Genomic DNA, 16767 nt, shown 5'->3' on the forward strand with positions numbered 1-16767 from the left:
GCATTACAAAATAATCCAGTCATGACTAACGATCACTTATGAATGAATGAATATTCATTCATCACTACACAAATTTGAAATGCTTTTGATAATAAGCTGGACGAGCATTGGAAGAATTGTGTATTACATTACGGTTATGAGTAACTAGCGTAGGGCCTGTAGGTCCTTGGTCTCAAGCAGTTTTCAGGGCCGGCGGAGCGTTTTCAAAAGTGTGTGTGTGTGTGTGGGGGGGGGGGGGGGGGGCACTTCCGGGTTTCATGAGCTAACAAGCAAATTAAAAAAAAAAAAAAGTCCTCAGCTCATTTCTCCCCTTCCACTTCCGGGATTCTTCAGTTGACAAGCAAAAAAAAAAAAAAACTAAAAAAACAAAACAAAACAAACAAACAAACAAACAAAACACGGGTCTTCAGCGCAAAAACATACCCTTACCGCACTCACACTTCAAGATCTCTATCTATTTCTTTTTAGTACAAGTACCACTTACGTACTTCCGGGTTAAAAGGGGGGGGGGGTCCCAAAGTGATGGCACCTTATGTATTCCTTTGTATGGTGCACAAAATGGGGGGGGGGGGGGGGTCGAGCCTCGCTGCCCCCCCCCCCCCTTTCCGGCCATGGTAAGTGCACACTTTGGTCATTGAGGTCATTATTATCATCAATCAACATAAGATGCAACTTGCAAGGAGGTGTTTTTTTTTTTTTAATCATGGCAAGTATGTCCCATGATTTTTGGAATTCTAAGATACATGTTTGAATGAGATTAGCCCAAGAGCAACCGTGGATACAATCCTGATTGATGAACAGCAGGCTCTGACCTGCAGCATCTTTCCTGAAAAGTAAAAGTAAGTTAGTAGGCCTAATTTAGTTATCTCGCTCCCTGGATTTCCGGCCCGTCTCTCGCGCTGATCGCTCTCGTGATCGCGATCAATCGCTGATCGTTCGATCGTTTATACTATTCACTACCCATAAATCCCAGCATTTCCGGGCGCACCAGGCAAGCTGTCGGCGAGCAGAATGCTGTCACGTTACATGTAAATTTGGTAAGAAACTGGCAATTTGCGTGTCGTGTCTTGTTATTATTGTAAAATTCAAGTCATCATTCCCATTTGAATGAATGTAGCATAATGGTGATGAAATTGTTTCATGTAGTTCTACTGACACATGAATAAACACGTTTTGCTTTTTGTTTGGAATGTTTCAATCTTGCTTGCTCTGCGCACTTCGTACACAACGCTATGAGCTTTCATGGTGCGTTTCCATTTCGCGGTATACTGCGCAGCCCTCACACCGACATCGCTTGTACACACGGCTGATTGTACACATCGCACGTAAAGTTTACGTCCATGTTGCATGCGCATTATGCAGAGTGTGCACGAACGAACAGAGGCAGTAAAGCTGTGGCAGTGTTGGTTGATCATTCTGTTTTTGCAGAAACGTGCTTTATTTTGAATTAAAGGTAAATATGAAGGTGCGGTCATCGAGACGAGACCTACCGTATGTTGACACTGCATTGTCGTGTAAATAGGCCTATAAAGTGAGGAACTAGCGGTTAGATTCTAGATTAATTTATGTTGCCTTGCCCTTCTTCACATGTGTCAGCAATCAGTGTCAGTGACACTCACTGACCCCATATCAGTCCGGGAAACCCGCTCATGAGGACCGCCCCCGCGTACGAGGATGGTCCCTCCTCATGAGGACCTCCCCCCGCCTCATGAGGCCCCCCGGGGAACGCCTCATGAGGCCCCCCATTCACTTCTTATTCATCTCATATCTGACGTACAAATTGTCGCAACTTTGCACGGTGATTTTTTGTTACACACACATGTCCACTATCCATGATGAAAAGAAGAAAAAATCCTGTCTGTTTTTTTTTTCAAAAATCGAGTTTTAATCAACCGATGCAGAGCGCCCATCAAAACACGGGCGCCAGCGCGTTTGCACAATGCAAGACTGCCGCACCTAGCGGCCTGATCCGACTAAATATTTTCGATGCTTTTTTCTGCGGCTCTCACCTCTCCGCGCACGAATCAGCCTCGATTTCTGTGGCGTAAACAAACAAGGCTTCATTTTCGATAAGTTGTGACATCTGTATGTCAATTTCGATAGCTAAAGACGGAAGCTAAATGGATAAAGTTTTCATTTTACATAGTCTGAGTAAGAAATATGGTGTAGTAAATTCAAAATAGTGTTGGCGCCCCAGAATTCAAAGATTACGATGCCTCCAGTCGGTACAGCCCTGTCGCGACACTTATGTACAGCGACAGGGCTGTGTATTAATCATGCTCATGAGCACCCACGCTGTACTGTGGCCATGTTCATGATGAGGCAGCCCAGTGTTGACTTAAATCATCTCATCTTAGCTGACATAGTCTAGAGTAAAATACCCAATATGTGGCAGGGTGCCTATTTCTGGCAGGGGCACTTTCATTTATCAATAAAACAGCTAATGAACATCATGTGTGCTTACACGTACAATCTGTAGTCCCACTTTAGAACATGTAGGAGTTACTCGCAAGTGTTGTGTGAATATGGGAAGTGACACCTGATTGAGCCTTTTCATCCATGAATGAAATGGCCCTTGGCCTTGCCGCAAATAGGCACCCTTTACAAACCATGCCGCCAACAGGGTGTTTTACTCTAGTCTAGACAGCTAAATTGTCACAAGTTCACACAGTGATTTTTTTTTGTTATAATGCACACATGTCTACTCATGACAGAAAGAAGAAAAATTCTGTCTGCTTTTTGACAAAACCTGAGTTTTAATCAACAGATTTGCTACAACCCATGCCCACTGAAGCACTACAGCGTACAGTAGGTGGCAGGGTTCGCTCAATGCAGGGCTGCTGCTTGTGCTCCTATCGGCCTGATTGGACTCCAAATTTTCGATTGCTTTTTTTTCTGCGACTCTCACTCCTCCCTGTCCTTTCTTCGGAGAGGTGTGAAAATCTAGAAGGGATTTTTTTTCTTCTTTTTTGAGGGGGGAGTGAGACATACAGACATGTTTTTACATTTTTTTTTGTTGTCTTCTACATTGTACAACCTACGTATTGCGGCTGAATGTTTGTCACAGTAGTTTTGTCGTGTGGAGTGAAGTGCCCAAAGCCATGCCTATGATGATCAATCTCTACAGAGTGTCTGTCAAAGCAAGTGCTGACACTATACATAGATGAATTCCTCGTTTCTGAGGCTGGCTTGGGACAATAGACTTACACATGGTCTGTTTGTGTTTGATAATGTAGCAATTAGCAGGATTACTTTTATTTTATCTTGAAATACACTGTACCTGTACCTCAATTTTCAGCATTAGATGTGGTCTAGGGACATTAAAAATAGGTGTCATGCCACCAAATTTATTTCGACGTGGCCCAATCGGGCAACTAAGATTCAAAATGGAATATTTCTTTTGCTACCCTGTATTATTTCGGGCCACTACGACCTTCTTTAGCCCACCACAATTTTAGATTTTTAAGGGGAAGGCTAGTAACTGATCAGTGGAAATGCTGGGAGATGATTGTTCCAATCCTTATGGGATTTATTCAAGAGTTCTATTGTTGTGTGAAAATGATTTGCTTCAGAACGGTCTCATATTCAAGTAATGTGCAGATTAATGCTCCGTCACTGACCAGGGACGCTAACCTGGAAGCATTAAACTGCACATTACTTGAATATGAGACCATTCTTAAGCAAATCATTTTCACACAACAATAGATATACAATGAACTCTTGAATGAATCCCATAAGGATTGGAACAATCATCTCCCTGCATTTCCACTGATTCCCAATGATCAGTTTCTACTAGCCTTCCCCTTTAAGCTTTTAGTGGCATGAAAGGGTCACCAGACAAAATAAGTTAGCGTCGATCCTGTACATGTAATGATACATGTACAGTGTGTAGTTTGGTAGCAAAGTGGACTGAATGAATATATCTCCTACAGCACGTTTGAAGAGGTACACAGTTAAACAGTGATCATTATCTACTGTATGAGACATTTAAATACAGAATGTTCCTGCAGTCAGTCAATATAGACCGATTCAATTTCGATGACCTATTCACCTACCGTCGCTAGCGGCGCTATAACGGTCGCCATAACTGGGGGCCAACGGGGGCTTCCGCGAGCTAGCTACCCAGCGAGTTGCACTTGCAGCTAGCAGCTTAGCGTACCCATCGCGCATAGTTAGCCGGGCCTGGCCGCTGCGCCGCGGCCGGCGACCCGCCGGCGCCGCGCTAATATTGTGATTGTTTACTCACTGTGTAAAAGTCATTCAGCGGCTTTTAATGCCCTTCTTTTGGACAAATTGAGTGATTCAGTCATATTGATCTACTTTTAAAGCTTCAAAGGAAGGATCAGGAAAACACATCGTGCAGTCGTTGGGTGCACAAATAACAGAAAAAATGGAAATGGAAGCTGCACGGCAGTGTGTGAAATTCAGACACCGCTGACGCATGATAAATTAAGGCAAAATTAAAGACAATTAAGTGAAATACAACGGTATAAAAATACACAGATTTCGAAACAAACTATGTCTACTAGATTCTCTATTTAATTAGGTTATCACTGCATATTCGTAAAATATGTTGTTCATCTTAGAAGACAAGTTTAGATAAAAGATCAAAGAATTTGATAATTCACTGATTTATTTATTTTTTTTTTTTTACAAATCCTTGGTGTCCTACTTGCCAAAGTTAGAATACACTTCCTGGCTAGACGTTATTATTATGACAAACATTTTACAGCCTACACTACAGCTAAATAAATGCTTCAAGATGCGTTAAATTCTTATATTGTTTGCACTTCTTCAATGTTCAGCACTGAATTAACCACAGGCCTATTCAATTTTGGCCTGGAACTCTGAATTTGACTTTTGATAAAGTGATACTTATAAATATTAAACCATGGATGGTGGCAAACATCCGTTTCATAATCATACTAAGAAAGTATGATTTAAAAATCACTTTTGTAGATTATGATATTAGGCGTTAGCGTGATGTTATGCAAGGTTACTTAGACCTAAAACAGTAGAAGTTTTGGTTGTAGACATCAGGCGACGTAGTCGTTACGTAAGTTTAGGCATATACGGCCTAGAAACGCCTAGATTTATATTCCGTTTGGTTTGCTTAGGCTTGCCTGAAGTTATCGACAACCGTCGTGTAGGGTTCTAGAAGTCAATTGTAATAGGTCTAGATCTAGTCTGGACTCTTGCCTAGATTTCTAGACAAGATCTAACGTTAGACAGATTGTACCCTGCTGGCCCGACACTCCCGAGTAAAGCCTAGCCTGCCCTAAAAAGGTTAGGTTAACTGATAGCTTGCAATTTATTGCGCCATATCTAGCTCAAGATTCTTATTCATTATTTGTATTTAATTATATCAGTTAACTTGTCAACAGCCCAGGCTTATTTGCAAGACGTCTGCCTGCGCCTAGCAATAATTCTCCCCAGCGGTTTTTATTCTCTTCCTCAAATGTGAATCTACGGGGCTTACACGCGAGTACCCAAGTCATCTCCAAAGAAATAGTCTACAAACATTCACGGATCGTACCGATATTTACCTTGAAATTCAAGTTTTGGCTACAGCCGTATGTCATCTACCCTGATTCGCTCATAGTCGGTATAAGTTGTTTAATTCTATTTATTTTTAATTAGCTAGCGAAAAAAAAATGTAGACTCTAGTTGTCACAAAGCCAGATGCGTCGATCGCTACCAGCGCCAGAGATAGCTAGCTGGCCGGCTGGCGCCGGGTGGTAAAAGCACTGGCTGCCGCTGGCACCCTTGCTACGCACGCAGGGCGCTTGCCGACCCAGCCTGTTTGGCCCCCAGTTATGGCGTCGCCTTAAGAGGGCGCACTTCCATGAACAGTCGCTTGAATCGGTCTATAGAACTACGTATGGAAGAAAAGAAAAAGAAAGTACACTTTACTGTAATATTTGGAAATAGACTGATCTTGTGCAAATCACAGCTGTTGTTTTTTTCATGATTGTCACAAACAGAATTCTCAAAAAGCTTCTTTTTTGTATTTTTTTTTAATGTTTGATGTGTAGACAGTATCTGTGCTGTCCCTGACTCCTTACTCAGCTGAGTTTTTATACGTGAGTGCTGAAATCTGCTACTCTGCTTGACAAGATGGAGGGAGGACACAGCCAAGGCCGGCAGCATCAGGGAAACTTCTTCCACCAGCCCCGCTTGCCTTACTACCAGATCAAGCCAAATTATTACAAGCCGCACCACAGACAACATGGACACAGGTGGATATCCTAATTAAACACACTATCTTATAAATCTCAACACAAAACAAAATAACATTTGAAAAACCAAGCATTTGCTTACACAGCTCCCAAATTGGAATGACTTACCATTAGAAGTCAGAAAATTCCCGACTGTAGTAGTCGAGTGATCATGACTCTAGGTCCATGTCAAGCATAATATATCAACCTTTTGTAGTGCAGAAGAATATAAGTACATAGGTTTTGTGCTTTATAGGTTGATATTATTATTATTATTATTATTATTGTTATTATTATTATTATTATTATTATTATTATTATTGTTATTATTGTTATTATTATTATTATTATTATTATTATTATTATTATTATTATTATTATTATTATATGTAACAAAATCTGATGTCAGTATAGTTACATATTTGTGTGTGCTGTTCGCTTAATTGAACAGTAGCAGTCTTCTGTTCATTTTCTGTACACTTACACACCACCCCCATATAGATAGCATTGTTTATACGCAAAATAGTGTGTTTCTGATTTGGACGAGACTATTGGCAGGTGCTTGAAGAGTAAGGAAGCACTATGTCTTTCTCATATTGTTTTGATCAACTAATCAAGGGTGGTAAGTTTGAAAGTTAATTTTTTAGTACTGTAGTGACTCTCTCTGTCTCTGTGTATCATAAATTTTGATTTGATTTTACCTTTTTTCTTTGTTCTGTAGTTATTGTGTGCAAAATGTTATTGTAGGATGACGTCATTGGCAAAAGTCTCCCATTTGGATTTTGCTATATACATTAAACTTGTAATATGACAGATTTTTGCTGCTTGTGATGGACTATAGTGTGTATCTAGGCGAGAGAAAAATAATATTCATGACATGTTTTCATTTCATGAAATGGCTTCTTCTGTGGCTTCTTTTGAATCTTCAGCACCTATTCCACCTCAAAAGAGACGGAGTGATCTGCTGTGTCATTACGGTCCCGCTGAACATGTATCCATGTTAGAATATCTTTGATTACAAGGTCTGGGAGAGATTTTTGGTTGTCCTGTTAACTTACAGTAACAGCTAGTGAACCAAAGTATCATATCCCACATGCAAGTACACAACCTGTACTCTCAGAGAAATAAATGCAGAATAACTTTTGTACACATACAAGATGATAACAATAATAAAATCATTCATATTCTCAGTGGGAATTTCATGGTATGTACCATTTTTTGTTGTTGTATACATTAAATGTATTACAACTGCACTCTACATTTATTTGATAAGACATGTGTTGATACCATTCTCTGTACATTTATGTTCATTATTTCAAATCTGAAGAATTGTAATCAGAGGCTGTTGTTTGTATCTTTGCTAATATGACAGATCAAAGTGAGGGCTTTATAACGTTTGGCATCTGTTCATAAGTACTTTTCCTATTGCCACATTTTTATCATGTTTCCTGTGTCTTAAATGATATTCTTATTTCACCTAAGGGATCATGGCCCTACGAATGCAACAACATTTGACACAAAGCGTCTCAAGAACAACCTTTTGAGGCGTACGGTTGACTACAATGCATCTATCATTCGGTACTTGCAGGTGTGTATTCATGCTCTGAGCTCCTGCAGTTTTAGCTCATCACATCAGATCATGATTTTTCTTGCACAACTGAACTAAAATTTTGTGAACTTAAAGACAAGTTCATTTGTTAACTATTAGTATTTATTATACTCCCTCAGACAAGCAGTACTACGAAATATTTTCTCTTCAGTAAGGACATGTTATACACGTTGTACTGGACTGTTCACTATTATTGCACTGATTTCTAGCATTGCTGCAATATATTTGTAACATCAGTTTTAGTAAAAAAAAACAACAAACATGAAAGATGTATACATGAGTTTCAAACTCCACAGTGATGTCATCAAGCTGTAGATGTGCTCTTTGTAAAGTGAAATATTGCAATGTATGCTTTTGAGTATGTCTGCTCTTCGTGTGCAACTCAAGATGTGCATTTTATGCAAAATTCAGGAATAGCCATTGCATTTCCCAAGATTTTGTTTTTGTTTTTGTGCAGATATACTGGGGTAAAGCACTCAAGAAAGCAAAATCCATCAAGAAAGTTATTTACAAATTGACGAAGGAACTATGATATCAGTCAGCATTTTTAGCTTGTGATTAGTATGCCATGAGATGTTTTGTTGATGGAATCACCTTGTACAATTTAATTTGAAAATTGGATGCAGTTTCATCTCATCAATTTGGTACATGTAGGTGGAAAGTGGTACTTTATACTAATACATTGTGAATGTTTGCATTTGTGTTTATTCATCATGTGTTGTCTACTCTTAATGCTTTCATCAAACAATCTCTGGTTGTAATTTTTGACACGTCAAGACGAGAGTATGGCAGAGGGATTACCGGGATACACGCTGGATCCAGCCGGATTTCGCTTATGTGGGAGATGTGAGTGTGTCTTCTGTAATGTCAGTTTGTCTGTAGAGCAGGAAATGAGGAAAAATTAATGGCTTCAAAGGCAAAAAGAAGGCTGGACTCTTTCTTTTTCTCCAATGTGATGAAGCCCATCACTGACAGAAAGCTACCTAGTTGCATCTAGAATCTGATCAAATAAAAAGACCTTTGCAGCCCCCATGGAATCCACACAAACAGACAATAAATGGCCGTGAAGACTTTCAATTATGCAGAGCCTTTCAATTCACCCAGTCAGTTGACATGCATACAAGGTGCAATTTTTGTGCATTTATCTTAGTTTATCATTTAACAGGTACACTGGTTAGTATATTGGTTAGGCTGTTAGGAGAAAATATTATCTTTATTGGCTACATGACAGAAGAATTTAGGTTCTTGTTTAAAGGCATATATACGAAGCTGAAAATGATAGAATTCAGTTTTTCTTATGGCTCTTTTTAAAACGCTGATCAGTAAACCTCATGAAAGAAATGTGTATGATTTCAGGAGGTCTGTTATTAACTTTCACTTACATCTTTCGCAGCTTAATCTCCCCCATGCCCTATTGGACAACCCCATCAATGCTGTGACTACCAGATTTGTGAGAACCTCAACCAATAAAGTCAGATGCCCCATCTTCTGTGTTGTGGTAAGTCTCCTATTTGATTGATTTGAATTTCTCACATTTAAAACTAGAATGCAGAGTCCACCTTGCTTAAGTAGAATCTATTTGGACTGGAGAAATTGTAGCTTCGACTTAGAGAAAATTCAACTTACTAGGGATTAAAGTCAATAGAATGTAAACAGAAGAGGACTTGAACAGACCTTTGACTGAGGCTGTTGTTCCACTTATGCCAGGTCAACTTAAGCAAAGTTGACTCTAAGTGAAACTTTTTTTGTTCCCCTTTGTTTCTGTCGCCATTATGAAATGCATGTTTAGGAAAGTGCCATTTACCATTTTCAAGGCCATTTATGAGAAGACTACGGTTTTCTTCATAACTTTCTGTGTAGTACTGTGAGCGGTGTCTTGTGTTGGGATAATAATAATTGCACATATCTCTTCATATGATTGGAAGCAGAGCTTGGAGAGATAAGCATAGAGATGTTATTATGAAGAAAGGGCATATGGACAGCATATGTGATTGTGATGTACATGTATAAATTCATGAATTTTAATATTACTGCTACAGTGGACCCCAGAAGGACGAAGATTGGTGACCGGTGCCTCTAGTGGAGAATTCACCCTCTGGAACGGACTTACCTTCAACTTTGAGACAATCCTTCAGGTGCGTAACTAAAGATGAAGGGGGAAGCTGTACCTTCTTTTCATTTGTAACTTCTAGCTCTGCGGGTATTGACACTGTGACTGCATTCATTATTGCCCTTTGCTTCCTAGTTCAATATGTGATGACAGAAATCTTTAAGTGAAATCAACGTGAGATTTTGTATTATCAGTTTGCCACCATTCATTTGGTTGAGTGAGCCATGATATCATGGTTTAATTTATTTGTTTTTGATTGATATTTCTTCAAGTCCTTGTTGAGAAGACGGGTTGCAGCATAAGGGGCTTTTAAATAAGTGGTGGGTTTGTGGTAAAAAATTGTGCAGTGTATTTGTATTTGGGTAATTGTATGTAAGCACCATGCATGTGATGACCACATGATTCAGTGAATCTGACTCAGATCATGACATTCAAGTAAACGTTCTGATGCATGGTGTGAATACTGTATACACTGTTAGTCTCGCATACAGATATATTTGCGAGATGTTGTTTTCACAAATTGACTCAGAGGCTTTCATAAGCGCACTATTACCTTAGCGCATGGTGACATTTTCGCGTGTTGTTAAATTTGCGGTCCGAATGTGATTCACGAAATTCGCAAAAATTAAACCCTCGCAAAAGTAACAGCTTGCTCAGTAAAAGCTGTCAATCAACTGAGTTTTTGAAATGTTGTCTCTGAATAGACAGGTACATGCAGTTGAAAGTTTAGAAAAATAGCAGAGCTCACTAGTCTGTGATTATCTGCTTGTGTATACTTTACACAAATGTGAGCTACAGTCGGTACAACTGGTACTGTATCGGTATTTAATCATATGCATACTGTGCTCAGTGTTTGTACATATGACTTCAGGAAATTTGCTCAGGTTGTGCTACACACACTGGGAAAAACAACAAACCCCCCAAAAACAAAACAAGCAAATCTACCCTTTGACTTGTGTGCTATTCTACACTCCCTACACATGTACAATTGTATGTGACTCTGTAAAAAGCATACAAAGCTACAAGTCAAACTGATTCCATCTTCAGTAAAACGATCACCATGTCTATGGCATCACTCATATATTTTTTTTTTTTCCACATCATGCCTTTTGAAATTTGTGCTACAATAATGTGTACACCTTCAGCATGGAAGTGCATTCATCTCTGTTAGTTTCACAAACCTGAGACAAAAGGTCTTGTGATGCTATGATAGCAGACAGACTGCTCCTGGTACATGTGTCACTGTAGGGAACTACGGAATAAGTTACTGTGACTTGCATCAATGCTTTACTGTATAGTGGAACCTCATAATGAGGTTTCATATACGCGTAGGAGATACATGTACCTGATATAACAAGAAATTTTGCAGGTTCTATTGCGTTTTATATTCTTTTGTTTCATCCTGCTATAACAAGATCCTGATAAAAGATTTCAATTTCTGTGGTCCCAAGCTGCTTGTTATAATAAGATTCCTTTTATCAAGAACATTGTGTATTTTAAGTTTACAGTGCACTAGTCACTTTCAACAACCATGGTTTGTTCATAGTGGATTTTAATTTTATAGTAATATGGGCTGCATAGAGGACTCTTAGTGACATATTAATTTGAGAATTTAATAACTTGATGGAGAAAGTCATAGATTATCTGAATGTTTGTATTTTTTTTTCTTTATGCTTTTCAACATGTGTCAGAGTAAGCACCAATGTTCTATCCCAAGTGATAGGTACAGGTTGGTCTGTAGGAAGCCCTTCATGTTGTGACATACACCTGTTGCTTTGATATCAGACATGGAAATGACGACTTCTAATACAGTGGACTCCTGTTATAATGAAGTCCTCGGGATCGGCAGTTTTCTTTCATTAAATCAAAATTTTGTTGTAAGCGAACAAATAAACATTAAAATTACATAGAGTGGATAATGTTGCGGCCCACATTTTCACTTCATTGTAACCGGAATTTTGTTATACATGTAACCATGTTTGTTGTAATGCGAGTGTGCTGTATTTTTTTTATTTTTTATTTTTTGAGAAAAGAGCTACAGGAGGCTTCCTGAAAACTTGTAAATCTGTGTATGTCCTGGCACTTTGCATGTATGTGCATTGTATATCAAATTTGTACATTATCTCCATGTTTGCTCTGTGGAACCTTCTGCATTTTGAATTGTAAATGTTGGCAACCCTGAAGATAAGATATACAAGTGTACACTGTAGTCTTTCAGCTTCTCATAGATACAGTAATGTCATGATGATAATAATGATGGTGATGATGATGTCACTGACGATGATTATGATGACAGTAATGATCATTATATCTTGATTATAACGACAATATCAATGATAATGATTATAGTGATGATGATGATGGTAATAATGGCGATAATGATGTCGATGTTGATAGCGATCTCCCAATGTCTTTGTTACAGGCGCATGAGTATGCAGTGAGGACGATGACATGGAGTCATAATGACATGTGGCTGTTGACGGGGGACGACCTGGGCTACGTCAAGTACTGGCAGTCCAACATGAACAATGTCCAGATGTACCAGGCACACAAGAACCAAGCTGTCCGATGCGCAAGGTACAACATCACCCGCAGTCTGTTGGATCTCTTGCACTCCATCGACGAGAAAGTTATCTGTAGCTATGTGACGAGAGAGAAGTATACAGAAATCTGTCATTTTGCCAGTGTGGATTATGTTAATGTTTGTTTATTGATTGTGTTCACTATCTGTCTAGTCGCTTGGATGATAGAGCTGTGTCAAGCCTACTACTGGTGCACCATTTTCCATTGTGACATTGTCTTTATAGTAATATTGTATACAGCAAATGGCAAGGAAGGAATCTGTGGAACTTGGCGTAAAGCTGTGGATGCGTGTTTGGAAAATATTGCCTGTAGATATCTAACACGTTATATCTGTCGTATCCTGACTTCAGCTATGATGATTACATTCATATCTGCCGTAAGAAATAGACCTTTGCTTGTGAAAACTGTGAATAAAACGGTTGACGGTGTGAGAGGTGAGAGTGATCTATCATCTAATCTACTTCTAGATTTTCCAACTGTTCAGTCACAGATTATTTTGACGTATAAGAAAATGCATGCATGAAATGAAATTCAATAAAAGGTTGCCATGAAAGAAAAAAATGAAGAAGCTAATAAAATCTGGAAATCAACAAAATTGTGAACAATAAAAGAATAAAGAGCATAATTTTGGGAATTCAATAAAGTTGCAAACAAAAGGAAAGACTGTCAGGATATTTTGACTAGATATCTGTAGTTTGGTGCTTGTGAGAAAGAAACAGAGTCAAATTAAATGCAGCAATGAGAGGAAGAAGGAGAGAGAGAGAAAAGAGATGGAGAACATATTTGAATGATCTTTAACAATACTGAGACTTTAAATACATTTGGAATGCTAGACATCAAACCTACAAATAGAATTGCCATATAACCATTAAAGTAATAAAGATGACTAAAGATAGGATACTTCAATCCAAACATGAATGTGTCAAAACTGTATCAACATTCAACCATGACATACAATTTTCATTAAAAAAAAACTAGCAAATAGTTCAAAAAGGTACATTTAAGTCTGCACAGAAGACACTTTTCATCACCTAAGCTTAATATACTACAATCCTACATTACATGTATCTCATCTTTGTAATAAATAAGATAAAGGGAATATGTGTATTTATCCAATGCATGTGAGAAGCATGCTAAATCAAAAGCATTGCTAAAGGTTATCTCAAGTTGCCAATGAAATTTGGAAAGTTTTGTTAGGGAAAGTAGATGCTGAGCTGTAGTTATGATTGTGGAGTTAAGTTCGTGGAGAAACTAGATTTTTCTTGTTAATTTCACAGATATTCCTGTATTGTAGGTTGTGTGATCAAACAAAGATGCGGATAACTGTATAACAATCAGATTTATAATTTGTAAGCCCAGAAATGCATGTAGATGTGTACAATTGTTGAAATCACCCCCAAAGAAAAACAAAGTAAACAACAACAACAACAACAAATAGACATTAAAGTTAGTTTGTGATACATGCTCCTAAAATGTGTATTTATGGATGAAAGTACCAATGCTCAGAATTTGATTTGTTTTATTTTTTTTTTTTCAGTTCTCATTGACTTGTATTTACTCTTTTTCTATGTACCTCAAACTTTCATTCTGGAAGCCTGTAAAGTCACATAGCAAAGGTAGTTTTCTAATGTCAAAACATGAAAAAGTTGCAAAGATTTAAGAAGAACTTGACCATCCACAACATTTTTGTAAATTGGTGTATACTGGATGTTGGATTTGTTGAAAAAAACGAACACCACAAAGGAACTCCATTCCTTCACATACAGACACACACACTCTTGCACAAGCATATGAGCATACACTCCAGGACCTATATACATAGATGCATAATACCATACAAACATACGTGTATACATACTTACATTTCAAACACATCTTTTCTATTTTGCCCCTCTACTTATGTTGTATCACCACATCGTGATCCTTTGTTTTATTATTATTATTACATGTATTTTTTTAAAAAATCAACATTGATAAGCTTATTGTGCAGAACAGACATGGTTGTATTCTGTAAATATCCAATCTCTTTATTTTCCAGTAAAATTAGAAGTTATGACTGTATTTTGACAGGCATCATTCCTAATACAGATTTTTTTTGTCACTCGATACAACATAGCAGGCCCAAAATTATAGCCATGAATCGAGTGACGATTTAGCGCGTTCCCAATTAGTAAGATACCTGCCCTTGATGGGAGATGCTTTCCATACCTAGTTTGGGTTAAAACCAGAGACTGAAATTTTGTGCTGTCAAATATGTAACACTCACTAGAAGAAACATACCTAATGGGAGTCTAAATCCACTCAAAATGAAGTGTATGCTTTTGTGCTTCCTCCCCCCCCCCCCCCTTTGCTGTCTCATACCTCAATTTTTTCGTAAAGGCAGTAGACCTTGTTTTTCAAGAGATTTTGGTGACTATCAGACGGGTACCAATTGTATCCTCATTCCGTTATTTATTATGCCGTAGGGTCTTTAGCATGTCTCCTTAATCCGTTGAGTACGGGCTGATAGACACCCATAGACACCTGCCCAAGTAAACTTGAGACTTGTCTTAGAACAGATTAAAGCCACTGTTTACCATTGGTACATCACGAAACATCCTACCATATAAAAATTCCGCGATATAGCCTAAAATATAGGGAGATATGACTATTTTTCTCAATAAACCGTAACTGTATATGGTTTATTCTAGAAACACTTTTAATAAAACTATTGTTCACAATTGGTATATTTAACAATACATAACATTGATTATACTGATTAACATTTTTGCATTGGTTGTTTCTATCCGTAACTCACATTATGGAACTATAATGAAGCACTAAAGCTTGGTTTTTGTTTCATCTGTGAATGGTGAAAAGTGCCTTTAAGGTTCATGAAGAGTCTTTTCACACTATGCAGCTTTTTTTTTTTTTTTTTCACACACTAAGACTGCAATCGATATAAAAATGCATTCCTGGGCAACGCTGCGAATAAATCCTTTTTTATTTTTTCTAGAAGGGTTATATTCTTACTCTTACATATATACAACTAAGTTCTTTAAAGTCTTCATCTTTTTGATGGAGTACTCCTAAGATTCACATCTCTTTTTCTTCGCAGTTTGACAATCATACAAACACAAGTGTGCACAATTTTACAAGTCGCCTGCTTATCCTCTTTCTGTTGTAGATTTTTGTGGGTTAATTCAACTTACTCTCCCACCTTGTGTGTTAAATTTTTTTTTTGAGTATTTGTGCTGTAAAAGTGGATATTTTCGTTTTGAGTAATTATTCGCGCCTGGCTGGGTAAGATGAGTTTTGCGCATTTTTAATTCCACGAAATCAAGACTTGAACTACTGTGACATATTGCAAGCAAAAGTATTTTCTTTGTTTTCATTATCGGGCTACTTTCTCATTTGCGCGAAATGCATGAAAATTTCCACTTTTACAGTATGCTGCAGACTTGTGAAAATTAACATGAATTAGCAGAGCTTGAGCGTGAATGCAGGATAATTTGTTCAGATGCAAATTTCCTTTGACATGCAGAAGGCATTTCTCTTCATTTCTGGACTTAAGCCCCATTGAAAATGAAAAACATCTGTTTGAGAGGCTATCCCATCTATTAGCAGGCTAAAAGTTGACATAAAGCAGAACATGACTATTGTTGGCGACAGAACACAAAATTCTTGTCAATTCCTTGGTTTCTTTGTCTGTCAATTTTATTACATAAACAGTATTACTCTAGCACGTGCAAATGCCATTTAAATTTTGTGCATCCATGTTCTCACTGCTTTGCAACCAGGAATAACTTTAAGCAGAATTAGTTTTTGGACATCGTGTGAAGACGTTAATCTTATGTGCAGTGAAAAAGTTTGAACTGTAGAAAAACTCTTCCTTTAAAGACCAGCCTGGTGCAAGCCGAACGTGATGGAAGCTGCGGACAGACATGAACTTTGACCTGTCATTTAAATTTCACTGATGGGTGTTTTTCTCCTCATTTTCAATGCAGTATTTTCAAAGGAAATTTGCATGTGACATGCACCATAGGAGATGAGTCAGAATGAGACAAAGTATGCAAAAGACGTAAGATTTGAATCGTAAGGGGAGGAGAGTGAGAAAGTGAGAGAAAAGGATTACTGTAAAAGTGGATATTTTCGCTCAACTAATTTCTCGTGCTTGGCCGGGTGAGAAGAGTTTCGCGTGTTTTTAATTCCGCGGAATCAAGACATCACGCACAGGAACATATGGCAAGCAAAAATATTCGCGTGCT

The 16767-nt window shown here is 38.1% G+C and overlaps 1 protein-coding gene across 1 annotated transcript in view; it reads left to right on the top strand.

The window, feature by feature from the left end:
• Window positions 1-985: 985 nt before the first annotated feature.
• The window catches only part of LOC139744807 (uncharacterized), a 30140-nt gene continuing 14358 nt past the window's right edge, over window positions 986-16767 (top strand). Inside the window, exons 1-7 of the mRNA XM_071655222.1 lie at window positions 986-1037; window positions 6036-6243; window positions 7696-7806; window positions 8605-8673; window positions 9221-9325; window positions 9867-9962; window positions 12360-12514. Coding sequence (XP_071511323.1) covers window positions 6118-6243; window positions 7696-7806; window positions 8605-8673; window positions 9221-9325; window positions 9867-9962; window positions 12360-12514 — 662 coding nt within the window. The 5' untranslated portion in view covers window positions 986-1037; window positions 6036-6117. The remainder of the gene's footprint in view (window positions 1038-6035; window positions 6244-7695; window positions 7807-8604; window positions 8674-9220; window positions 9326-9866; window positions 9963-12359; window positions 12515-16767) is intronic.

The sequence above is a fragment of the Diadema antillarum genome, unplaced genomic scaffold (assembly GCF_040938485.1).
Source record: "Diadema antillarum isolate AM-2024a unplaced genomic scaffold, OU_Dant_1.0 seq00001212_RagTag, whole genome shotgun sequence".
In the NCBI taxonomy this organism is placed as follows: Eukaryota; Metazoa; Echinodermata; class Echinoidea; order Diadematoida; family Diadematidae; genus Diadema; species Diadema antillarum.